General features: G+C 40.8%; 1 protein-coding gene across 12 annotated transcripts in view; it reads right to left on the bottom strand.

Moving 5' to 3' along the window:
- The window catches only part of PHACTR2 (phosphatase and actin regulator 2), a 295,091-nt gene that overhangs the window by 20,085 nt on the left and 248,136 nt on the right, over nucleotides 1–26,870 (bottom strand). For all 12 annotated transcript variants that reach the window (XM_005552008.5, XM_005552013.5, XM_015448732.4 and 9 more), the window contains 2 exons: nucleotides 24,777–24,838; nucleotides 18,766–18,903 (listed from right to left, as the gene is read on the bottom strand). In XM_005552008.5, the coding sequence (XP_005552065.3) occupies nucleotides 18,766–18,903; nucleotides 24,777–24,838 (200 nt within the window). The remainder of the gene's footprint in view (nucleotides 1–18,765; nucleotides 18,904–24,776; nucleotides 24,839–26,870) is intronic.

The following is a 26,870-nucleotide window of genomic DNA, read 5'->3' as shown; positions in this document are numbered from 1 at the left end:
AGACAGAGAGAGAGAGGACAAGGAGCAAAAGGCACCAATGATTAGTGAAGAAGCTATCTTGAAAGTGAATTCTCTAACCCAGCATTTCACCTGATGCCACAGGGATCCGAAACAAACTGCTGGGCTGAGCCCTTCCCAAATTCCTAACTCACAGAATTGAGAACAAAATAGCTGTTTTAAAAGCCACTAAGTTCTGGGGTCGTTTGTTAAAAAGCAGTTGATAACCTGAGAACTATTCCAAGGCTTTTACCTTACGGCTGATACAATGGAGGCCTAGAGACGTTATATGACTTGCTAGAGAGAGATGCACATTAACCCTTTTCCTGTTTGCCCTGAGAATACTTGCCTGGCAGCACTAACAGCTGCAGTTGTTTACCTCAGGATAAGTTTGCCATGAAATATCTTGCTTTTATTTTTGCAAAGACTTTGGAAACAGAATACATCATTCTATTTATAGCATTATGGTTTTAGTAGTGGTATTCCCATTTACAAAATACAGTACTTCTCGATTGCTGAAAATGTCAAATCCTAGAAAATGCAGCGTTTCTATGTGTGATGTTAACATCATTCTCAAACAGTTGTTGGCCAAAACATTGTTCGATGAATCTGATTTTTCCAAAATAGATGATTTTGATGTTGGTTCTACTTAGAAACAACTCCAAGAACAGTTTGTGCAATTTATTTATTTATTTATTTATTTAAGACAGGGTCTCACTCTGTCATTCAGGTTGGAGTGCAGTGGTGTGATCTCAGCTCACTGCAACCTCTGCCTCCCGGGTTCAAACAATCCTCCCACCTCAGCCTCCTGAGTGGCTGGGACTACAGGTGTGCACCATCATGCCTGGTTAATTTTTTTTTATCTTCTGTAGAGATGGATTTCACAATGTTGGCCAGGCTGGTTTCAAACTCCCAGGGTCAAGCGATCCACCCACTTCGGCCTCCCAAAGTGCTGGGACTACAGGCGTGAGCCACCGCAATCGGCCCCTAGTTTATTTTCACATGGGAAATCTGTCAGATTTGCTTCAGCCTCAAAGAGCTTGTTTATGTAAAATTAAATGAGCACTGGCAGCGAGGTGCATTTTCTTTCTCTAAACAGGACGAGGGTTAAGTGACAAACATGGGGCTCACACACAAACCTTTTAACCTCACATCCTACAGTCTTTCCACTAAAATGAGCTTCTGGGCCCCTGTCATCAGGATAATTGCTTCAGATCTGCATGTTGTGTGTGTGGGCTTACAATTAGAAAAGATGTGTCAGTTATGTGAATGATGTGGTAATGGAAGTGATGTGAAATTATAAGGATGAGTTGTTTGAAAAAAATATACCAGAAAGATGTGACTACAGGCAATTAAAGAGATAAAATGCTTATTTTTAAAATTCACTGAAGATTGATCATATTTTTATTACAAGAGATACTTCCTCTTGGAATAAAGAGTAAGATTTCCTGAGAGAGTTTAAAGAGGAAAAAAAGTAATTCAGACACTTTAGACAAATACATGTATAATAAACTTAACTCTCTTCTTTGCAATAGAGACCAGGTTTTAGGCCTAACAATTCTTCACATATATGTAAATAGAACTGATTTATTTTTATTTTTATTTTTTGAGACAGGGTCTTGTTCTGTCACCCAGGCTGGAGTGCAGGTGGTGTGATCACAGCTCACTGCAGTCTCAAATTTCAAGGCTCAAGACACCCTCCCACCTCAGTCTCCTGAGTAGCTGGGACCACAGGTGTGTGGCCACCACACCTGGTTAATTTAAAAAAAAAAATTTGTAGAGACGAGGATTTGCTGTGTTGCCCAGGCTGGTCTCAAGCAATCCTCCTGCCTTAGCCTACCCAAAGTGTTGGGATTACAGCCATGAGTCACCACACCCAGTCTGGGACTGATTTTGTTGAAAGACATGAGATAAAAAGAGCTGGGCTGAAATTATAGGGGATTAGAGCCCCAATGGTGCTGGGTTGTACCACCAATGGGAAACCATTGAGCCCAAACTAGGTAGGTATTTCTAGAGTAGAAATAACAACAACAAAACTCTATGAGATAGCAACTGAGACCAATATGTAGTAATTTTGGCATCATGAGAATTATAGAGAGGAAAAAGGAAACAAAAATGTCTGAAGCTAAGTTTAAAATTGGCCAGTGGTGAGTGGTAACAGGTCTGCTTCATCAGTCCCAGTCAGCTCAGGGGTTATGCTGGGAAGAAGCAACAGGTGATTTGTCAAAAATTCAGACCCTGGAGTGGACCTCCAGCAAACTCCAACAGACTTGAAGCTGAGGGGCCAGTCTGTTAGAAGGAAAATGAGCAAACAGAAAGGAATAGTATCAACATCAACAAAAGGGACATCCACACCAAAACCCCATCTGTAGGTCACCAACGTCAAAGACCAAAGGTACATAAAACCACAAAGATGGGAAGAAACCAGAGCAGAAAGGCTGAAAATTCCAAAAACCAGAGCACCTCTTCTCCTCCAAAGGGTCACAACTCCTCGCCAGCAAGGGAACAAAATTAGACAGAGAATGAGTTTGATGAGTTGACAGAGTAGGCTTCAGAAGGTCGGTAACAACAAACTTCTCCGAGCTAAAGGAGCATGTTTTAACCCGTTGCAAGGAAGCTAAAGACCTTGAAAAAAGGTTGGATGAATGGCTAACTAGAATAACCAGTGTAGAGATGAGCTTAAATGACCTGATGGAGCTGAAAACCACAGTACGAGTACTTCATGAAGCATATACAAGCTTCAATAGCCGATTCGATCAAGCGGAAAAAAGGATATCAGTGATTGCAGATCAAATTAATGAAATAGAGTAAGAAGACAAGATTAGAGAATAAAGAGTGAAAAGAAACGAACACAGCCTCCAATAAATATAAGACTATGTGAAAAGACCAAATCTACATTTGATTGATGTACCTGAGAGTGACGGGGATAATGGAACCAAGTTAGAAAACACTCTTCAGGATATTATCCAGGAGAACTTCCCCAACCTAGCAACACAGGCCAACATTCAAATTCAGGAAATACAGAGAACACCACAAAGATACTCCTCAAGAAAAGCAACCCCAAGACACATAACTGTCAGACTGACCAAAGTTAAAATGAAGGAAACAATGTCAAGGGCAGCCAGAGAGAAAGGTCGGGTTACCCACAAAGAGAAGCCCATTCGGACTCATAGCAGATCTCTTGGCAGATACCCTACCAGCCAGAAGAGAGCGGGGGGCCAATATTCAACCATTCTTAAAGAAAAGAATTTTCAACCCAAAATTTCATATCCAGCCAAACTAAGCTTCATAAGCGAAGGAGAAATAAAATCCTTTACAGACAAGCAAATGCTGAGAGATTTTGTCATCACCAGGCCTGCCTTACAAGAGCTCCTGAAGGAAGCACTAAACATGGAAAGGAACAACCGGTACCAGCCACTGCAAAGACATGCCAAACTGTAAAGGCCTTCGATGCTATAAAGAAAGTGCATCAACTAACGGCAAAATAACCAGCTAACATCATAATGACAGGATCAAATTCAAACATAACAATATTAACCTTAAATGTAAATGGGCTGGCCGGGCGCGGTGGCTCAAGCCTGTAATCCCAGCACTTTGGGAGGCTGAGACGGGCGGATCACGAGGTCAGGAGATCGAGACCATCCTGGCTAACACGGTGAAACCCCGTCTCTATTAAGAAATACAAAAAACTAGCCAGGCGAGGTGGCGGGCGCCTGTAGTCCCAGCTACTTGGGAGGCTGAGGCCAGAGAATGGTGTAAACCCGGGAGGCGGAGCTTGCAGTGAGCTGAGATCCGGCCACTGCACTCCAGCCTGGGTGACAGAGCGAGACTCTGTCTCAAAAAAAAAAAAAAAAAAAGTAAATGGGCTAAATGCCCCCATTAAAAGGCACAGACTGGCAAACTGGATAAAGAGTCTAGACCCATCAGTGTGCTGTATTCAGGAGACCCATCTCACGTGCGAAGACACACATAGGCTCGAAATATAGGGATGGAGGAAGACCTACCAAGGAAATGGAAAGCAAAAAATGCAGAGCTTGCAATCGTGGTCTCTGATAAAACAGACTAAATGAACAAAGATCAAAAGAGACAAAGAAGGCCATTATATAATGGTAAAGGGATCAATTCAACAAAAAGAGTTAACTATTCTAAATATATATGCACCCAATACAGGAGCACCAGATTCATAAAGTAAGTTCTTAGAGACCTACAAAGAAACTTAGATGCCCACACAATAATAATGGGAGACTTTAACACTCCACTGTCAATACTGGAAAGATCAACAAGACAGAAAATTAACAATGATATCCAGGACTCGAACTCAGCTCTGGACCAAGTGGATGTAATAGACATCTACAGTATTCTCCACCCCAAATCAACAGAATATACATTCTTTTTAGCACCACATTGCACTTATTCTAAAATTGACCACATAATTGGAAGTAAAACACTCCTCAGCAAATGTAAAGGAACAGAAATCAAAACAAACTGTCTCTCAGACCACAGTGCAATCAAATTAGAACTCAGGATTAAGAATCTCCCTCAAAACCGCACAACTACATGGAAACCGAACAACCTGCTCCTGAATGACTATTCGATAAATAACGAAATGAAGGTAAAATAAAGATGTTCTTTGAAACCGATGAGAACAAAGACACAATGTACCATATCTCTGGGACTCAGCTAAAGCATTGTGTAGTGGGAAATTTACAGCATTAAATGCCCACAAGAGAAAGCAAAAGAGATCTAAAATCGACACCCAAGCATCACAATTAAAAGAACTAGAGAAGCAAGAGCAAACAAATTCAAAAGCTTGCAGAAGACAAGAAATAACTAAGATCAGAGCAGAGCTGAAGGAGATAGAGACATAAAAAACCCTTCAAAAAAATCAATGAATCCAGGAACTGGTTATTTGAAAAGATCAACAAAATAGATAGACTGCTAGCAAGACTAATAAAGAAGAAAAGAATCAAATAGATGCAATAAAAAATGATAAAGGGGACATCACCACTGATCCCACAGAAACACAAACTACCATCAGAGGATACTATAAAAACCTCTAAATCAATAAACTAGAAAATCTAGAAGAAACGGATGAATTCCTGAGCACATACACCCTCCCAAGACTAAACCAGGAAGAAGTTGAATCTATGAATAGACCAATAACAAGTTCTGAAATTGAGGCAATAATTAATAGCCTACCAACCAAAAGAAGTCCAGGACCAGACAGATTCACAGCCGAAATCTACCAGAGATACAAAGAGGAGCTGGTACCATTCCTTCTGAAACAATCCCAATCAATAGAAAAAGAGGGAATCCTCCCTAACTCATTTTATGAGGCCAGCATCATCCTGATACCAAAGCCTGGCAGAGACACAACAAAAAAAGATAATTTTAGGCCAATATCCCTGATGAACATCAGTGCAAAAATCCTCAATCAAATACTGGCAAACCGAATCCAGCAGCACATCAGAAAGCTGATCCACCATGATCAAGTTGGCTTCATCTCTGGGATGCAAGGCTGGTTCAACATATGCAATTAATAAACGTAATCCATCACATAAACAGAAACAATGACAAAAACCGCATGATTATCTCAATAGATGCAGAAAAGGTCTTTGATAAAATTCAACAGCCCTTCATGCTAAACTAGGTATTGATGGAATGTATCTCAAACTAATAAGAGCTGTTTATGACAAACCCACAGCCAATATCATACTGAATAGACAAAAACTGGAAGCATTCCCTGTGAAAACCGGCACAAGACAAGGATACCCTCTCTCACCACTCCTATTAAACATAGTATTGGAAGTTCTGGCGAGGGCAATCAGTCAAGAGAAAGCAATAAAGGTCAAATTATTAAATTTGACCTTTTTATTTGATAAATTTGATAAATTATTAAATATCAAATTATTAAAGCATCAGAGTCAAATTATCTCTGTTTGCAAATGACATGACTGTATATTTGGAAAACCCCATCGTCTCAGCCCCAAATCTCCTTAAGCTGATAAGCAACTTCAGCAGTCTAAGGATACAAAATCAATGTGCAAAAATCACAAGCAGTCTTATACACCAATAACAGATAAACAGAGAGCCAAATCATGAGTGAACTCCCATTCACAATTGCTACAAAGAGAATAAAATACGTAGGAATATAACTTACAAGGGATGTGAAAGACCTCTTCAAGGAGAACTACAAACCACTGCTCAAGGAAATCAGAGAAGACACAACCAAATGGAAAAACATTCCATGCTCATGGATAGGAAGAATCAATATACTGAAAATGGCCTTACTGCCCAAAGTAATTTACAGATTCAAAGACATCCCCATCAAGCAACCACTGACTTTCTTCACAGAATTGGAAAAAAATACTTTAAACTTCATATGGAACCAAAAAAGAGCTCGCATATCCAAGACAATCCTGGGCAAGAAGAACAAAGCTGGAGGCACCTTGCTACCTGACTGCAAACTTTACAAGGCTACAGTAACCAAAACAGCATGGTACTGGTACCAAAACATATAGATCAATGGAACAGAATAGAGTCCTCAGAAATAACACCACACATCTACCACCATCTGATCTTTGACAAACCTGACACACACAAGCAATGGGGAAGATTCCCTATTTAATAAATGGTGTTGGGAAAACTGGTGGCCATATGCAGAAAACTGGAACTGGACACCTTCCTTATACCTTGTACAAAAATCAACTCAAGATGGATCAAATATTTAAATGTAAGATCTAGGACCATAAAAATCCTAGAAGAAAACCTGGGCAATCCCATTCAGGACATAGGCATGGGCAAAGACTTCATGACTAAGACACCAAAAGCAATGGCAACAAAAGCCAAAATTGACAAATGGGATCTAATTAAACAAAACAGTTCCTGCACAGCAAAAGAGTGAACAGAGTGAATAGGCAACCTACAGAATGGGAGAAAATTTTTGCAATCTATCCATCTGACAGAGGGCTAATATCCAGAATCTACAAAGAACTTAAACAAATTTACAAGAAAAAAGGCAGACAACCCCATCAAAAAATGGGCTAAGGATATAAACAGAAACTTCTCAAATGAAGACATTTATGCAGCCAACAGACATATGCAAAAATGCTCATCATCACTGGTCATGAAAGAAATGCAAATCAAAACCACAATGAGATACCATCTCATGCCGGTTAGAATGGCAATCATTAAAAACTCAGAAAACAACAGATGCTGGAGAGGTTGTGGAAAATATGAATGCTTTTACACTGTTGGTGGGAGTGTAAATTAGTTCAACCATTGTGGAAGACAGTGTGGCGATTCTTCAAGGATCTAATACTAGAAATACCATTTGACCCAGCAATCCCATTACTGGACATAGACCTAAAGGATTATAAATCATTCTACGATAAAGACACATGCATACGTATGTTTAATGCAGCACTATTCACAATAGCAAAGACATGGAACCAACCCATATGTCCATCAATGATAGACTGGATTAAGAAAATGTGGCACATATACACCATGGAATACTATGCAGCCATTAAAAAGGATAAGTTGATGTCCTTCGCAGGGACATGGATGAAGCTGGAAACCATCATTCTCAGCAAACTATCACAAGATCAGAAAACCAAACACCGCATGTTCTCACTCATAAGTGGGAGTTGAACAATAAGAATATAGGGACACAGGGAGGGGAACATCACACACTGGGGCCTGTGGGGAGTGGGGGACTAGGGGAGGGATAACATTAGGAGAAATACCTAATGTGGGTGATGGGTTGATGGGTGCAGCAAACCACCATGGCACGTGTATACCTACGTAACAAACTTGCACGTTTTGCACATGTAACCCAGAACTTAAAGTATAATTAAAGAAAGAAAGAAAGAAAGAAAGAAAGAAAGAAAGAAAGAAAGAAAAAGAAAGAAAGAAAGAAAATGCAGACCTTGCTGCCTTCCCAAAGAGCATGAGCTGTGGGGCCAGAATTAACTAGAATTGCCATTTTGATATCCTTTATTTCTTGGGTAAAATTATGATGGGATGTGGAGAGGATTTCTGGACTACTCATCAATCAAGTTCAATGCCACAAGGAGGTAACTGTTGCCCTTCTGCTGCTAGGGCAGCGATGAACATGGCAAAGAATAGCTTAGGGAGAACAAAAATCTCAGGCTTTCTTAGGACCTGTTTAGACACTGTGTTCCTGGAAAGACAGTATGTGTTATTCAACTTCAAATCCCCAGTATCTAGGATGATATTTAATATATTGTAAGGTTTTTAATAAGTGATTACTGAGTTGGACAAAAGCACAGCTCATCTGAAAAAATTCTACACTCTCTTTCACTGGATAGTTTTAGACTAGATCATAAACTGAGGAATCAACAATGAAAATATCACCAATGGGGAACAAAGCTTGGCTTCTCATCCCTGACCATGAGTATAATATTGGTAAGAGCTACCATTTATTGATGAGCAGGAATTCTAGAGATATTCTACCTAATTCTCAAGATAGATATAATTGGCTTTATTTTACTAGTAAGTAAGCCTAGGTTAAACGACTTGGCCAAGGTCAAACAACTACCAAGTGGCCAAGTCAAGAATCAATCCATCCTAGAAGTGCCCAGCTCTAAAGACTGCCCTTCTCTCCTCCATGGAGCTTCCAAGCTCTACTCTAAGGAGATGGTTACCGGCAGGCAAGCCTAGGTCTTCAGGCCAATTCGATGGCCTTCTCTGACCTCACCTGTCTGCCACTGAAGGGCCAGCTCATTTATCAACCTCAGTGCAGGAAACCAGGCCATCTCTATTTTACTGTACATGTATTTCTAGTACTCTAAGTACATATATTCTAAAACTGACAATTTTATTTTGTTTATTTTTGTTTTAGAGACAGGGTCTCATTCTGTTGCCCAGGCTGCAGTGCAGTGGTGCAATCATAGCTCACTGCAGTCTTGAACTCCCGGACTCAAGGGATCCTCCTGCCTCAGCCTCCCAAGAAGCTAGGAATACAGGGGTGTGCTACCACATCTGGCTAAGTCTTTTAGTTTTTGTAGAGAGAGGGTTTTGCTATGTTGCTCAGGCTGGTCTTTAACTCCTGGCCTCAAGTGACCCTCCCATCTTGGCCTCCCAAAGTGCTGACATTACAAGTGTGAGTCATTGTGCCCTGACCTGAAAATTTTATGTTAAAGGTGAATAAAGCTCAATCAAGTTCACAATTAATAAGGCATTTCTCCCATCACTTCTCTTTCCCAACATGAGCCATTTAACCAGACTACCAGATTTCAGAGATTCCCCACCACACCCAGCAAGGGCCTTCCTCCTTCACAGAAAGGAGAGACATTGATTAATTATTGACTGATTGGTTACTACTCTTTAAAATGCAAGGTGGTAGCTTAGTGGGGCTAAGAAAATGGCACTAAGATAAGAGAAAGAAAAAAGACGCTCCTTTAGGCTGACAGGAAGCTCATTTTTTGTTTGTTTGTTTGGTTGGTTTTGTTTTGTTTTTGAGATGGAGTCTCGCTTTGTTGCCCAGGCTGGAGTGCAGTGGTACAATCTCAGCTCACGGCAACTTCTGCCTCCTGAGTTCAAGTGATTCTCCTGCTTCAGCCTCCCAAGTAGCTGGGACTACAGGCAGGAGCCACCACGCACAGCTAATTTTTGTATATTTAGGAGAGATGGGGTTTCACCATGTTGGTCAGGCTGGTCTTCAACTCCTGACCTCAAGAGATCCACGCAACTCACCCTCTCAAAGTGCTTGGATTACAGGCATGAGCCACTGCACCTGGCCTCATTGTTTATTTTTTAAAGCAGAGGTGGAAATATTTATCTTGAATAGTTTTTTAAAATGGAACATAGACCTCAAAAGTTAAAAATAAAACTCATTTTTAAACATAATAGTTAAATTACAATTTTTACATGAATTAACTTAATATAATATATTATTTTAAATCTGATCTAAATATATATATATAATAAATAATATATTACAAAATGCTTTCAGGTAAAAAGCAACAAAAACCAGAAATGCTGGTTAATAATGGTGATTAGCATGTGTCATTTTCATTCTAAAATAAAATATACACTAAGACCATTGAGAGTTTTAGGATCTCTGGGCAGTAAGCACGATTTCATCACATGTATCTTTTAACAACTAGAGGCAACAATTTTTTTCGGTGTTAGGTAGGAAATGGTACTTTTAGAAATTCTTAAAAGTACTGTGCATTAAAGTGTTTCTTTTCTTATTTTTGCATTTTTAAATATTCAGATATGGCTCAATGAATATTCATCACCTGTGTATATACAATATACTACACATAAACATCTTAAATTGTTGCATTTTTCTATTTTTTATCTTTAAAAAGTGTACCATATTATTTATTTATTTATTTATTTATTTATTTATTTTGAGACAAGGTCTGGCTCTGCTGCACAGGTAGGAGTGCAGTGGCATGGCTCTCTGCAGCCTCCTGCTCCTGGGCTCAAGCAATTCTCCCACCTCAGCTTCCTGAGTAGCTGGGACTACAGGCACGTGCCACCACTCCCGGCAAATTTTTTGTATTTTGTAGTAGAGACAGGGTTCCACCACATTGCTCAGGCTGGTCTCAAACTCCTGAGCTCAAGAAATCTGCCCACCTCGGCCTCCCAAAGTGCTAGGATTATAGGCATGAGCCACCGTGCCTGGCCAATATTTTTTCTATTTAAAAGAAATTCTACTTCTTAATTTTCTTGTAGAGATACACACACATACACAATAAAAATCCACTTCTAAAAATGCTGCCTTTTAGACTTTAAAAAGTCTCAGGAGAAATGTGAGAGATACTGTCAGAGGGAGAAAATGATGCCCATGAGGAGAAAGGGGCTGTGGCTATGCTCTGGGGATCAGATCTGCAAGGGAAATGCCAAAGTCATGTGCCTTCAAAGCACTCATGAACAGAAACAAAGGCTGTGGCAGAAAACCTGGCCATGTACCTTTCCCCTGCAGCCTAGAAGTCCAGAACAAAATCCCATTTTTGTTTCAACATAAAATTAAAAAAAAAAAAACCTCTCTGTTACAGCTAGAGAGGAATGAGCTTTACCTTCCAACAAAAGAACAAGAGTTAAAAAGAATCATTTCTAGGGTTTGGACAATTTAGTTTCCATATGAGGGTGGTAGTCATTTAGACTCTCCCTGCTTGCATACTTGGCAACTGCAGTGACCTTTACTCATGTATCTGGCCCTACCTGCCTTTCTGAAGTTTTGCGTTTGAATAATAAGATAGCTGGGAATGGTGGGTGTGGAAAATTATATTTTCCAAATTTGGCCACAATTGTAATCTCGTCACTCCCCTGTCAAGAAGTGGAGCTAATTAATTCCCCCTTCCTTGAAGCTTGAGCTGGTCTTATGACTTGCCTGTAACTAACAGAATGTAGTAGAAGTGAGGCTGGATGCCTTCCAAAGCCAGATCACGCAAGGCCATATAGCTTTTACCTGGTTCTCTTGGGACATTTGCTCAGCCACCATGTAAGAAGACTGATGACTCAGGCTACCATGCTGAAGAGGCCATGTATAGGTAAGTTTGGTCGACTAGGAGCCAGAGTTGAGCCCTGCCTCTGAGCCATCCCTACCAAGACACCAGACATGTTAGAGAAGCTGTCTTGGAGCCTCCAAAGTAGCCTATTTGTCAGCTGAATAACATTGAATGACCTTAGTCAACCTCATGAAGAGCAGAAGAATCACCTAGCTGAGCTCTGACTAAATCTCCAACCTACAAAATCTGCAAGATATAAAATAGTTGCTGTTTTCAATCACTAAGTTTTGGGGAAGGTCACTGCACAGAAACAGTGACTAGAGCAGGGTCAACTAGGAGCCACAAAACGAGAGGTGAATGACCAAAAGCCCACAACTGAAAGGAAAGGAGGATGGAAGAAACCTTGCACCAAGTTCAGAATGCAGTACTATTTCTAGCAAAATGGCATCCCAGATGTCTTGACTAACTCTTCTATTGAAAAACAATTAAAATGCTAAACATAGCATCTAAAAACCGCTTTAAATGTCCTAAACAGCTGGGAAAAGAGTAAAAAATACTTCGACAAGAATGAGTAAAAGAAGATCATGGCCAGAGAAATAAGGTAAGTGAGCAATGAAACTGGCTGTGACCTTGAGGGCACTTGTGTTAAATCTAGTGAATTTGAGCAGGCATCTTTATGATTTGGTGAAATACAGAAGACACACAAAACCCACCCAGATCTAATAAATAATTCTCTCTCCATAAATTGGTGACCAAATGGCATATCCTCAGTGTAAGGGTAAGCTAGAATATCTGACCCTCCAAGGACAAACAAAAAATTGCAAGCTGGTGCTTAGTGTCAGGCCTCTGAGCCCAAGCTAAGACATCATATCTCCAGATGGCTTGAAGCAACTGAAGATCCACAAGAAAAGTGAAAATAGCCTTAATTGATGACATTCCACCATTGTGATTTATTTCTGCCCTAACCTAACTGAGCAATGTACTTTGTAATCTCCCCCACCCTTAGGAAGATTCTTTATAATCTCCCCCACCCTTAAGAAGGTTCTTTGTAATTCTCCCCATCCTTGAGAATGTACTTTGTGAGATCCACCCCCTGCCCCCAAAACATTGCTCTTAACTCCACCGCCTATCCCAAAACCTATAGGAACTAATGATAATCCCACCACCCTTTGCTGACCCTCCTTTCAGACTCACCCCGCCCGCACCCAGGTGAAATAAACAGCCATGGTGCTCGCACAAAGCCTGTTTGGTGGTCTCTTCACATGGACGTGTGAGACATTCGGTGCCAAAGACCCGGGTCAGCGGGACTCCTTCAGGAGACCAGTCCCCTGTCCTCACCCTCACTCCATGAAGAGATCCACCAACGACCTCAGGTCCTCACACCAACCAGCCAAAGGAACATCTCACCAATTTTAAATCGGGTAAGCGGCCTCTTTTTACTCTCTTCTCCAGCCCCTCTCACTATCCCTCAACCTCTATCTCCTTTCAATCTTGGCGCCAGCCTTCAATCTCTCCCTTCTCTTAATTTCAATTCCTTTCATTTTCTGGTAGAGATAAAGGGGACACATTTTATCTGTGAACCCAAAACTCTGGCGCCGGTCACGGACTCGGGAAGGCAGCCTTCCCTTGGTGTTTAACCATTGTGGGGACGCCTCTCTGATTATTCACCCACATTCCATTGGTGTCTGATCTCCGCGGGGACGCCTGCCTTGAACATTCACCCACATTCCCTTGTTGGCAAGTCAATTGCGGGGACGCCTGCTTTGGCTGCTCACCCACGTTGCAGCCCTCTACCCTTCTTTTTAAACTTGCCTCCTTCACTATGGCAACTTTCCACCCTCCATTCCTCCTTCTTCTCCCTTAGCCTGTGTTCTCAAGAACTTAAAACCTCTTCAACTCTAGCCTGACCTAAAATCTAAGCATCTTATTTTCTTCTGCAATACTGCTTGGCCCCAGTACAAACTCGACACTAGTTCCAAGTGATCAGAGAATGGCACTTTCGATTTGTCTATCCTACAAGATCTAGATAATTTTTGTTGAAAAATGGGGCAAATGGTCTCGTCCAGGCATTCTTTTACACATTCGTCCCTCCCTAGTCTCTGCTCCCAATGAGACTCATCCCAAATCTTTCTTCTTTCTCTCCTGTCTGTTCCTTCAGTCTCCACTCCAAGCTCTGAGTTCTCTGAATCCTTCTTTTCTATGGACTCATCTGACCTCTCCCCTTCTCCCCAGGCTGCTCCTCACTAGGCCAAGCCAGGTCCCAATTCTTCCTCAGCCTCTGCTCCCCCACCCTATAATCTTTCTATCTCCTCCCCTCCTCACACCCGGTCTGGCTTACAGTTTCGTTCCAAGACTAGCCCTCCCCAACCTGCCCAACAATTTCCTCTTAGAGAGGTGGCTGGAGCTGAAGGCATAGTCAGGGTACATGTGCCTTTTTCTCTATCAGACCTTTCCCAAATCAGCCAGCGTTTAGGCTCTTTCTCATCAGACCCCACTAAACATACACAGGAATTCCGATATCTAACTCTGTCCTACAATTTAACCTGGAGTGACTTAAATGTCATCCTAACTTCTACCCTCTCCCCAGATGAATGGGAAAGAGTTTTTTCTCTAGCCCAACCTCACGCCGATAACCGCTTCATGAGCCAGACCTCCAGGAAGGCATTAGAGCAGTTCCCCGAGAAGATCCCCAGTGGAACTATCAGGTATCAGGCGAGATTACATGGTTTCCTGCCTAGTTGAAGGGCTTAAAAGGCAGCTTACAAAGCTGTTAATTATGACAAACTTAAAGAAATTACCCAAGGTAAAGAGCCCAGCCCAGTTCACAGCCTGCTTAGCAGCAACCCTTAGACGCTTTACCGCCCTTAGACCCAGAGGGGCTAGAAGGCTGCCTTATTCTTAATATGCATTTTATCACCCAGTAAACTCCCGACATTAGAAAAAGCTCCAAAAATTAGATTCCAGCCCTCAAACCCACAACAGGACCTAATTAACCTCACCTTCCATGTGTACAATAATAGAGAAGAGTTGCAATTACTTGCCTCCGCTGTGAGAGAAACCCCAGCCGTATCTCCAGCACACAAAAACTTCAAAACGCCTAAGCCACAGAGGTCAGGCATTCCTTCAGGTCTTCCTCCCCCAGGATCTTGCTTCAAGTGCTGGAAATCTGGCTACTGGGCCAAGGAATGCCCGCAGCCTGGGATTCCTCCTAAGCCATGTCCCATCTGTGCAGGACCCCGCTGGAAATTGGACTGCCCAACTGGCCCAGGGTTCTGAATGACTGCTTCCCAAATCTTCTCGGCTTAGCGGCTGAAGACTGACACTGCCCGACCGCCTTGGAAGCCTCCTGGACCATCACAGACGCTTTGGGTAACTCTTACAGTGTAGTTACAGTCCGTCCCCTTCTTAGTTAATACGGAGGCTACCAACTCCACATGACCTTCTTTACAAAGGCCTTTTTCCTTTGCCTCCATAGCTGTTGTGGGTATTGATGGCCAGGCTTCTAAACCTCTTAAAACTCCCCAACTCTGGTGCCAACTTAGACAATACACTTTTAAGCACTCCTTTTTAGTTATCCCCATCTGCCCAGTTCCCTTATTAGATCGACACATTTTAACTAAATTATCTGCTTCCCTGACTATTCCTGGGCTACAGCCATACCTCATTGCCACCTTTTCCCCTAGTTCAAAACCTCCTTCGCATCCTCTCCTTGTATCTCCCCACCTGAATCCACAAGTGTATAGGATACCTCTACTCCCTCCTTGGCGACAAATGATGCACCCCTTACCATCCCATTAAAACCTATCACTCTTACCTCGCTCAACACCAGTATCCCATCCCACAGCATGCTTTAAAAGGATTAAAGACTGTTATCACTCGCCTGATACAGCATAGGCTTCTAAAACATATAAACTCTCCTTACAATTCCCCCATTTTACCTGTCCAAAAACCAGACAAGTCTTACAGGTTAGTTCAGGATCTGCGCCTTATCAACCAAATTGTTTTGCCTATCCACCCCATGGTGCCAAACACATATACTCTCCTATTCTCAATACCTCCCTCCACAACCCCTCCATAACCCATTATTCTGTTCGGGATCTCAAACATGCTTTCTTTACTATTCCTTGCACCCTTCATCCCAGCCTCTCTTTGCTTTCACTTGGACTGGGTACTCCCAATTCTTAGTCCTTTAATACCTGTTTTTCTCCTTCTCTTATTCAGACCTTGTATCTTTCATTTAGTTTCTCAATCCATACAAAATCGCATCCAGGCCATCACCAATAATTCTATATGACAAATGCTCCTTCTAACAACCCCACGATATCACCCCTTACCCCAAAATCTTTCTTCAGTTGAATCTTTCCCACTGTAGGTTCCCATGCCTCCCCTAATCCTGCTTGAAGCAGCTCTGAGAAACATTGCCCATTATCTCTCCATACCACCCCCAAAAATTTTCGCCACCCCAACACTGTACCACTATTTTGTTTCATTTTTCTTATTAATATAAGACAGGAATGTCAGGCCTCTTCACGTGGACGTGTGAGACAGTAGGTAAGGGGATAGGCAGGGAGGGATGAAATGTACACTGAAAATTCAAAGCCACGAGCTAAACATCACAGAGGTTTGCTGCTTCAATTCATGAAGGTAGTCTAAAATAACTCATTTTGATAATCTAGTTTAAAAGTTATATTTTTAAATATAACAAAGTTTTCATCAGGAAAATGTATGCATTCTAAACATATATATCTAATGACACACCTCACAATAAATGAAGCAAAATTGACAGAATTATAAGGAGAAGTACAAAAAAATCCACATAGTGGGAGATTTAACACGTCTTATTTGTTACCGGACAGATCAAATAGACAAAAAAATAACTAAGGCTACAGAAATCTGAATAGAACTAACAAGACTGATTTTACAGGGAAATTTGCACACCCTCAAACTGTAGGACACATATTGTTTTCAAGGACATATGAGACATAATTACTACAAATCCCAATATAAAGGCCACATCCCAGACCAATGAGATCAGCATCTCTGGAGAGGGGACCCAGACATCCACATTCTTAAAGATCTATAGGTGATTCCAATGTGTAGCCAAGGTTGCAAATCACTGACACACAGAGTCATTTCTAACCCTCAGCGCTTCTATCAGAAAGTAAGGAATGATGAAAATTAATAATCTGGAAAGTCTATCTTAGGTTAGAAAAGAACAGCCAATAAAGCCCAAAAAATTAAGGGGAAGAAGAAAAAAGAGCAAATAATGACATAGAAAACAAACATATAATACAGATGACCAAGAAAACTGACAGCATATCTTATACCTTCCCCAAAAAACAACTCCAGGCAAACCAAAAAGTTAAATGTGAAAAGCAAAACTATAAACACTTTAGAAGACAGTATATGAGAATATATCTATCATTTTGGTATGCAAAGAATGTTTAAAACCAGAAACAAAATCATAAACCATAAAGAAAAAGGTTGACAAATTTGACTGTATTAAGTTTAAGAATCTTGTTAAATCAATATTTGCAACATATATAACTGAAATATATGAAGAACTTAAAAAATTGACAATCCAAAAGAAAATGGGCAAAAGGCACTTCAGTGGAGTGGAATCCAAATGCCCAATAGGCATATGAAAATTTGCTCAACCTCACTCATAATGAGTGAGAGGCAAAGTAAAAGCACAATGAAATATGACTTCCTAGCTTCCTCAGCCTGTGCTCTCCCTCCTGTCCTCAAGGGTCTGCTGCTTGCCTCTTCCACATAAGTACTGTCCTGCTACTCCAGTGATTTTTTTCCCACTCTATCAGTTACTGACTTTTCCTCCTGTATGTTCAACCTCTCCCTTTCTTTTGACCCCTTTGCAGCATAAAAAATTGTTCAAGTATTTCCCATAAATTAAAAAAAAAATCACTCCCTTGATACCGTATCTCGTTTTCCAAATTTACGTACCCAAGCTTATTAACCTTCACAATCACCAGCCATACGTTGAACAACTGCCTTATTATACTGCTACCCTTCAGAGCCCAAATTCTCAGGATTGTGTTTGATCCTCGTTGTCTCCATCACAGGCTTCCATCCATCAGGCCACCAAAATGCTTCCTCTCACCATGTCACTGCACACACATGGCCGCCCTCCCTGACAGTACTTCCAAGCTGCTGTGCTATGAGCTTCTCCTCTTTCCCCACCTCACAGACATTTCTTCTCAATATTTTTCTGCTGCTTCTTCCTAAAACGTCCCTGGAGTGCTTTTCTCAGCCTCCTTCTCCTCTACTCTTGTTCTGAACATTCTTCCTTTGTGATCTTATTCCTCTTACTTTTCATTTCTACTTATGAGCTAAGGATTTCTGAATCTGTATCTCCAGTATGTGCTTGATGCACAGTAGGTACTTTAAATAATGAAGCTTCCTATTAAAAAGGGTCAGCACAGAGTGTGATTAAATGCCTAGTTTTAGCATTAAGACATGGCATGTTTAAGCAAAAGTACTTACGATTAAAAAAAAAAACTGGGTATAGCATGAGTTTATTCAATACCAGATTTTGCTAAGAGAGAAAAATTATAACAATTTAAAAACAAATGGTTGGCAAGAATCTTTGCCTATGGAACAATAGTACTTATAAGATAAAAGTCTTTCTACATTGATAGAACCCACTATATTTTTCATTTTTTAGGAACTGTGTGCAATGATTTAGAGTAGGGGTTGGTAAGCTTGACCTGCAGGCCAAATTTGGCCCACCATTTGTTTTTGTAGATAAAGTTTTATTGGAACATATACATATCCATTCAATTACGTATTGTCTGTGGCTGTTTTCATGCTACAATGGCAGGACTGGGCAGTTGCAACAAAGATTGTATGGCCCACATAGCCTAAACTATTTGCTGTCTTGTCATTTCTATTAAAAGTGTGCCAGTCTTGACAAAGATCAGGCCTTTCTATTGTTAACATATCCGTTTAAAATGATAAGTGGTATAAGTTATATTTTCTAAGAGTAAGGATAAATCCTGGATGTGAGAAAGCCCTCCCCATCCAGGTATGAAAGCAGGTGGGTTTTATGGTAAATAAGAACTACTTTTCTCTGAGACTTAGTTGAAAGAACTACATTGATATCACTAAATGTATCACTTTAACTGGCTTAAATAATCAGAGGCAGAAAACAGTTGTAATATTTGGTAAGATCTCATCCCCTAGGATGACTTAAGTAGGGGGAATGTGGATATTGAAGCTTCCAGAAAAGCAACACAATCAACACGAAATCCACTGGGATTCTTGCCTTGTCTGCAGGTGTTAACCTGGCCCAGGGCTTGTCTGCTCGGCGGTCATAGTCGGGAGAATCTGTGACTTCTACATACTCGTTAAATCGCAGGATCCTTCGAGCTTGTAGCTCTGCCACTGTGGGTCTCAGGCTGAGCTGCAGGAGGACAAGGAAAAAGGCAGAGTTCAGTAAACCGCTTACAGCCTCGTGGTGGCAAGTATTCTATAGAGAACACTTCAAAGTTATGGTTAAATAAGGTCACTTTCAGGCATCAAAAAAAAAAAAAAAAAAAAAGGCAACAGCATCTTGGGAATTTCTAATGAGAACTAGAAAGCCGTGTGCCCTAATTTTTGAGACTATAAAAAATCATCGTTTCAGATAGGTCACAGTCTTTGGCAACTACCTGCATTATGCTATTTTCCCCAACTTGCCTGGCACTGTGATAAAGGTCTATCATCCCTGACGCAAGGAATATGCAATGCACAGACACAATAGTAACCCAGATACAGAATGGCTGGTTTGGTGATTCAATTATCAAGGCAAAAGCCATGGATTGAATTATCAAGGCAAAACTTCTAAAAGTTTTTCTAAAAAACTTTTAGAAATGGGAATAAAAGCCTGTTCCTATAATATTAAACCCATACACTCAGAAATGTACAAAGTTATGACATACAGGCCAGGCGCCGGGGCTCACGCCTGCAATCCCAGCACTTTGGGAGGCCGAGGCGGGTGGATCACGAGGTCAGGAGATCGAGACCATCCTGGCTAACACAGTGAAACCCCATCTCTACTAAAAATACAAAAAAAAAATTAGCTGGGCGTGGTGGCAGTCACCTGTAGTCCCAGCTACTCGGGAGGCTGAGGCAGGAGAACGGTGTGAACCCAGGAGACGGAGCTTGCAGTGAGCCAAGATCGTGCCACTGCACGCCAGCCTGGGTGACACAGCAAGACTCTGTCTCAAAAATAAAAAGTTATGACATAGAAAGGGTCCAATAAAGGGTATGCCTACAGCACAGCTGTCCTTAAGATATTCATAATAAGGACAAGGCCCCAATAGGACACATGCCCTTGGCCAGAAAAACCAATGTACAGGAATGTGGAGGGGAGAGTTGATGGAGAACTGTACTTCCTTGAGACCATCACTGCTTAAAATCAACTCCAACCTTCAAGATACTTCTAACAACTTGGGTCCCTCCTCCTTGTGGTCTTCGCCAGATTCAAATTTGTAATTATATTGCTTTTCTCTCTGGTTCCTTTCTCAAACCGAAGAATAAGATTCTGACAGGTGAAAGAAAGCTGGCCCCCTGGTAAACAGGCATTATCTACTCTCTGTGACAGAGGTTCACTCCCATTTTGGTTTTTCTCAGTTAGGCGGTATCACAGTTATCTCCAGAGAGGTAGACTTAGACCTCTATTGTAGTCACAAGGCCCATTTTCATATATTTTCTCTCTCATATATACTCTGTATACAGCCAGACTACCCATCATCTAAGTGGTCCTCTTTGGAGATACTGCTTATTTATTTTTTTATTTGAACAGAATGGGGGGTCTCTCTATGTTGCCCAGGATGGTCTTGAACTCTTGGGCTCAAGCAATTCTCCCATCCCAGTCTCCCAAAGTGCTGGGGTTACAGGCATAAGCCACAACACCTGTCCAGAGATACTCCTTATTTTGCACTGGATCTACATTCTGTAGTCATTAACAGCCCTTTCCTGGGCCTCAGTTTCCTTCTGAACTAAGCCAATATTCTAACATTCAAAGCACTCAAGGACTTTTAGAAGGCCTAGGCCCATACCCTGAGCCCACTTGAGCAGGGATATGCCAACTATGGCTCCCTCTATCTTCATAGAGCCCTGGTAGGCAATGGACAAGAGAGAGAATAATCTAAGTGATCTGTTATAGTCTAGTTGCTGTCCAATCTATATTGCTATCTTCTTGCTGCCACTTTGGGGCAGGTGGAAATAAGGAGGTAACGAAGCCCTTGCTCCCAAGAACTGGCTAGAAGGAAAGTGACCAGTGGCAACATAGGTTAGAAATTCTCCATCCAGTCTTGTCCTCAGGACTGTCCCAGTTATGGGGTAGCTACCAAATGCTACGGGCTGACCTGCACCTACACCATGGAGCTATGTATGGTGGAAGCAAGTGGGTGCAGAGGGTAAGGGCAGGCACTGCTGCCTCATGGAGGGGCCCAGCTGGATTGAGAAAGATCATGTGTATCACAAGAGTGCCCAGGGCAATGAGGAGGGGTGATTGCTTGTCTACAGATGGTAACTTAAGGGCCATTGAAGACTACAGTCATCCCTAGAAACGGAGTCAACAGTCTTTCAGTTTGATCATTATTTGACATTAATGGGCTTTGAGAAAAAAAAAAGATACAGTTTGGCTGTGTCCTCATCCAAATCTCAACTTGAATTGTATCTCCAGAATTCCCACATGTTGTGGGAGGGACCCAGGGGAAGGTAATTGAATCATGAGGGCTGGTCTTTCCCATGCTATTCTCATGAGAGTGAATGAGTCTCCTGAGATCTGATGGGTTTATGAGGGGTTTCTGCTTTTGCTTTCTCCTCATTTTATCTTGCTGCCACCATCTAAGAAATGCCTTTTGTCTCCTGTCAGGATTCTGAGGCCTCCCCAGCCATATGGAACTGTAAGTCCAGTTAAACCTCTTTTTCTTCCCAGTCTAGGGTATGTCTTTATCAGCAGCAAGAAAACAGACTAATACAGTAAAGTGGTACCAGGAGTGGGGTGTTCCTAAAAAGATACTCAAAACTGTGGAATCAACTTTGGAACTGGGTAACAGGCAGATGTTGGAACAGTTTGGAAGGCTCAGAGGAAGATAGGAAAACGTGGGAAAGTTTGGAACCTCCTAGAGACTTGTTGAATGGCTTTGACAAAAATGCTGATAGCAATATGGACAATAAGGTCCAGGCTGAGGTGGTCTCAGATGGAGATGAGGAACTGGTTGAGAACTGGGGCAAAGGTGACTCTTATTATGTTTCAGCAAAGAGAATGGTGGCATTTTGCCCCTGCCCTAGAGATTTGTGAAACTTTGAACTTGAGAGAGATGATTTAGGGTATCTGGCAGAAGAAATTTCTAAACAGCAAAGCATTCAAAAGGTGACTTGGATGCTGTTAAAAGCATTCCATTTTAAAAGGGAAATAGAGCATAAAAGTTCAGAAAATTTGCGGCCTGAAGATGCAGTAGAAAAAAACCATTTTTTGAGGAGAAATTCAAGCTGACTGCAGAAATTTGCATAAGTAGCAAGGAGGCTAATGTTAATCCTGAAGACCATGGGGGAAAATGTCTCCAGGCCATGTCAGAGACCTTCATGACAGCTCCTCCCATCACAGGCCTCAAGGCCCAGGCGGAAAAAGTGGTTTTGTGGGAAGGGCCCTGGGTCCTGTGCTGTGTTCAGTCTAGGGACTTGGTGCCCTGTGCCCCAGCCACTCTACCTGTGACTGAAAGGGGCAAATGTAGAGCTCGGGCTGTGGCTTCAGAGAGTGGAAGCCCTAAGCCTTGGCAGCTTCCACATGGTGTTGAGCTTGCGGGTGAACAGAAGTCAGGAATTGAGGTTTGGGAACCTCTGCCTAGATTTCAGAAGAGGTATGGAAATGCCTGAATGTCCAGGCCAAAGTTTGCCATGGGCAGGGTTAGGGGGGCCTCATGGAGAACCTCTGCTAGGCAGTGCAGAAGGGAAATGTGGGTTTGGAACCCCCACACAGAGTCCCTACTGGGGCACTGCCTAGTCGAGCTGTGCAAAGAGGGTCATTGTCCTCCAGACCCCAGAATGGTAGATCTGCTGACAGCATGTACCATGCATCTAGAAAAGCTGCAGACACTCAACGCTAGCCTGTGAAAGCAGCCAAGAGGGAGGCTGTACCGTGCAAAGCCACAGGGGTGGAGCTGCCCAAGACCATGGGAACCAACCTCTTGCATTAGTGTGACTTGGATGTGAAACCTGGATTCAAAAGATAATTTTGGAGCTTAAAAATTTGGCTGCCCCACTGGATTTCAGACTTTCCATGGGCCCTGCAACCCCTTTGTTTTGGTCAATTTGGAACAGCTCCCATTTGGAACAGCTGTATTTACCCAATACCTGTACCCCCATTTTATCTAGGAAGTAATTAACTTGCTTTTGATTTTCCAGGCTTATGGGTGGAAGGGATTTACCTTGTCTCAGATGAGATTTTGGATTGTGGACTTTTGGGTTAACGCTGAAATGAGTTAAGACTTTGGTGGACTGTTGGGAGGGCATGATTGGTTTCGAAATGTGAGGACGTGAGATTTGGAGGGGCCAAGGGCAGAATGATATGGTTTGGCTGTGTCCCCACCCAAATCTGAACTTGAATTGTATCTCCCAGAATTCTCCCGTGTTGTGGGAGGGACCCAGGAGAAGGTAATTGGATCATGGGGCTTGGTCTTTCCCATTCTATTCTTGTGATAGTCAAAATGTCTCACAAGACCTGATATGTTTATCAGGAGTTTCCCGTTTTGCTTCCTCCTCATTTTCTCTTGCCGCTGCCACGTTAGAAGTGCCTTTCGCCTCCTGCCATGATTCTGAGGCCTCACCAGTCATGTGGAACTATAAGTCCAATTAAATCTCTTTTTCTTCCCAGTCTCAGGTATGTCTTTATCAGCAGTGTGAAAATGGACTAATACAATGGATAAATAAAGGATCTTTTTCCTTGAAAAACAGAACCACTTTCGACATAGTCCCATAGCTTTTCTGTGGGAATGAAGCATTGCCACCTCCATCTGCCTTGGAATGCTTTTGTTGAAGACTCCCCGATTCCAGCCTACAAAAATGTGGGTCAGGTCACACTTCATGGAGATGTCACATTTTAGTCACTTTATCCATTTTTAGGTGCATAGGGTATGCCTGAAGAATTATTAGAAGGATTTATAATGAAATATAAACTCTGATGGTGCTTGATTTTTTCAAAGGCTATTATTTTTTTAACACAGAAAAAAGTTATGGCTCTAACATCAGATTTATACATTCATAAATAAGTGGCAACAATTGTCTGAGTTTGGCAGGTAAGACATTTGTCAATCTGGGTAGCACTGTAGCAGGCAGGCTGGATATCAAGTTCACTTAATAAATTACTTACCCAGCTGTGATGTGGAATAGTGGGAAATGTTCAGGAGTAACGAAATATTTATTTGTTTAATATTTCCAACACTAAATGGAAAGTGTGAGCGTTTTAAGAAATAATTTTTATTATAATTAAAAATTTTTCCACTTCTTTTTTCTTTTTCTTTTATCATTGCTCTAATCAAGTGAGATCGAGATTAATTTTTAATTAATTCTTTTTTTTTTTTTTGAAACAAGGCCTCACTCCAGGCTGGTCTTGACCTCCTGGGCTCAAGCAATCCTCCTGACTCAGCTTCTAAGTAGCTGGGACTACGGGTGCAAGACACTGCACCTGACTCAAAACAATTTTTAAAAATAGAAATATATGCATTGAAATATTAATAATGGCTATCTCTGAATGAAAGACATACGATTTTATTTTTTTCTTTTTTTGTATCTTTAAAAATTTTCACACAGAGTACATATTTTCATAGAGTAAATGCAATTTAAAACCCTTGTTAATTTTTCAAAATTAACACAACATGCAATTATAAACATCATTTATAGCACGTGCATTATATTTATTTATTTTATTTAGTTACTTTTTTTGAGACAGAGTCTCATTCTGTCTCCCAGCCTGGAGTGCAATGGCACGATATCAGGTCATAGCAACCTCCACCTCCCAGGCTGAAGCAATCTCCCCACCTCAGCCTCCTGAGTAGCTGGAACTACAGGCATGTGCCACCATGCCAGCTAATTTTTGTATTTTTTGTAGAGATAGGGTTTCACCATGTTGCCCAGGCTGGTGATTTTGTTGTCTATGCTTATAGACTAATAGGAATAATTATTTCTAAACATCTGATTTACATACAGAGAGAGGATTAGTATTTTTTTTTTTAAAAACAAAATATATCTCAAAACACGTATGCTCATTAATAGTCACAACTTCATTACCTTTCTGCTGAGTCTGCGTTTAAGTTCCATTTTTGCTTCTTGTTCCTCTTCTTCATTCTTTTCTGTTTATTAAAGGAGGAAAGTCATGATGACAGTTACTATAGATGATTTTATAATCAGAAAAGTATATCAGGCCACAATCATGTGATTCTAACAAATAATGATCAAACACTTCACCAACATTGTTAAAAAGTTATCGAAAGATTTTGTAGAAAGGTTGATCATCTTATACACACACACACATACACACACACACACACACACATGCTTTTTTTGTAGGACTGGTTTGCTTTACTAATTTTAAATGTTTTTGCTTCCTGATGTCTTGTTGTATTCTTAAAAAAACCACAGGAATGCCCATATTCTAATGAAAGCCCTCTATTGTTGATCATCTCATGGGCTTATAAGTACAATTTACCAGAATTCAGATGAAAATTTACTTCTGGATCTGCCCTTCATGTGAAAATCTGAGACATATTAAAAGAGCAAATTAGAACCATCCGATGCATGTCTGAGCTGCTGATTTCCACTCAAATCCAACCAAAATATTTGATTTGTCTTCCTTGGTTTCCATAGAAGCAGAATGTAAGCATTTCCTTGGACTTTGCTTTCAAACCAGAATGTTCTAAATGAGGTTATGATGTACTGTGGGTGGAAATTATTTATTTTCTTGTGACTTTGCCTTTCCAAAGTCTTCTCTTTCTCTAGTGATTCACCAAGTAGTACAATTTTATGCTGCCCAACAGATGGGATTTAAAGAAAAATGTCCAAAATTTTTAAAGAAATAAACACCCCTTCAGGTTTTGCTGGTTGTTGCTTACTTGAGGAACTTCTCTCTGTTGCTTCCTTTAGCTCATCATCTGTTCGATTAATGAGCATACATTTTGCTTCTTGGATACCGATGCTTATGAAAGATTGTGTTTTAGAAAGTGCTATTATGAACTCTTTTGAAGGAAAATAATGCTGTATAAAGGCTTGACTAAAAGGTTGAAAAAGGAAAGCTTCTTCTATGTGTTTATTTATTTATTTTTGTTTTTATTTTATTTTATTTTTTGAGACAGAGTCTTGCTCTGTCACCCAGGCTAGAGTGCAGTGGTGCGATCTTGGCTCACTGCAACCTCTGCCTCCCGGGTTCAATGAAAACAAAATTTTTAATCCATGATAGGTATGAAATATATTTATTTTAAAATTCAAATAGACTTCTTACAACTAAGACTATTTTTATTGTGAATAAAATATCAGTATTCTATATTTGCAACATCTGTATTTGTTAGTTGAACAGGCTAAATTCTTCATCAGTTTGCCTTCTCTGAACAGGGAAAAGTTTCTATGTTCTTTTGAAATAATAACTTTAATGCATAAGAAAGAAAGAAGGTGATTAGACAACGAGTGAACATAAACTGTAATCACCCACAAGATAAGAAACAATGAGTTAATATCCTTTCATTTTGTGCCAAACAAATTTGGTTATAATTTAAATTTCTTCCTACGAAAGTACTGTAGGTTTTTAATTGCTTCACAAAATATATATCCTTTCATATCCTTAAAAATGCATACTTAGGTTCAAAGAATTACCTCATATGAGTTGGATAAAGCTTGTGGATTGTCAAAATACATAATAAACAAAAGCCACACTGTGGTTCCTGTGATTTAAACCAGAGCTTTACAAGGCGACGTGATAGTGAAAATAAAATTGTTGATATTGTTGATAAAAATTGATGATATTGTTAGTGATATTGATGACATTGTTAATAAAAACAAAAATATAATTCTTAAAACATTTTTGTCAACTCTTCCTGTACGGTGTTTATGCTATATTTTTAAGGTATTTTTCAAAGATTAAAAAATTGGATATAATACATCCCAAAGCTAATGAATGCTCCAGTCTTCATTAAATATGCAAAAATGACACCTCCTTGAAGGGAATATTTGATAGTTTTGTCTTATTAAGCATATTGTTCAACTAGTGCTACCAGTTAGGGAATTGAATTCATTTTTGACATCAGAAACTGACTTCTTTACGTTTTCCATGTTCAAAATTGTACTTTTAGTGAAGTTAGAGGACGAGGGTGAGAGGTAGAAGGAAGCCAACAT

The sequence above is a fragment of the Macaca fascicularis genome, chromosome 4, assembly GCF_037993035.2.
Source record: "Macaca fascicularis isolate 582-1 chromosome 4, T2T-MFA8v1.1".
Classification (NCBI taxonomy): domain Eukaryota; kingdom Metazoa; phylum Chordata; class Mammalia; order Primates; family Cercopithecidae; genus Macaca; species Macaca fascicularis.
This window is presented reverse-complemented; position numbering and strand designations above follow the sequence as displayed.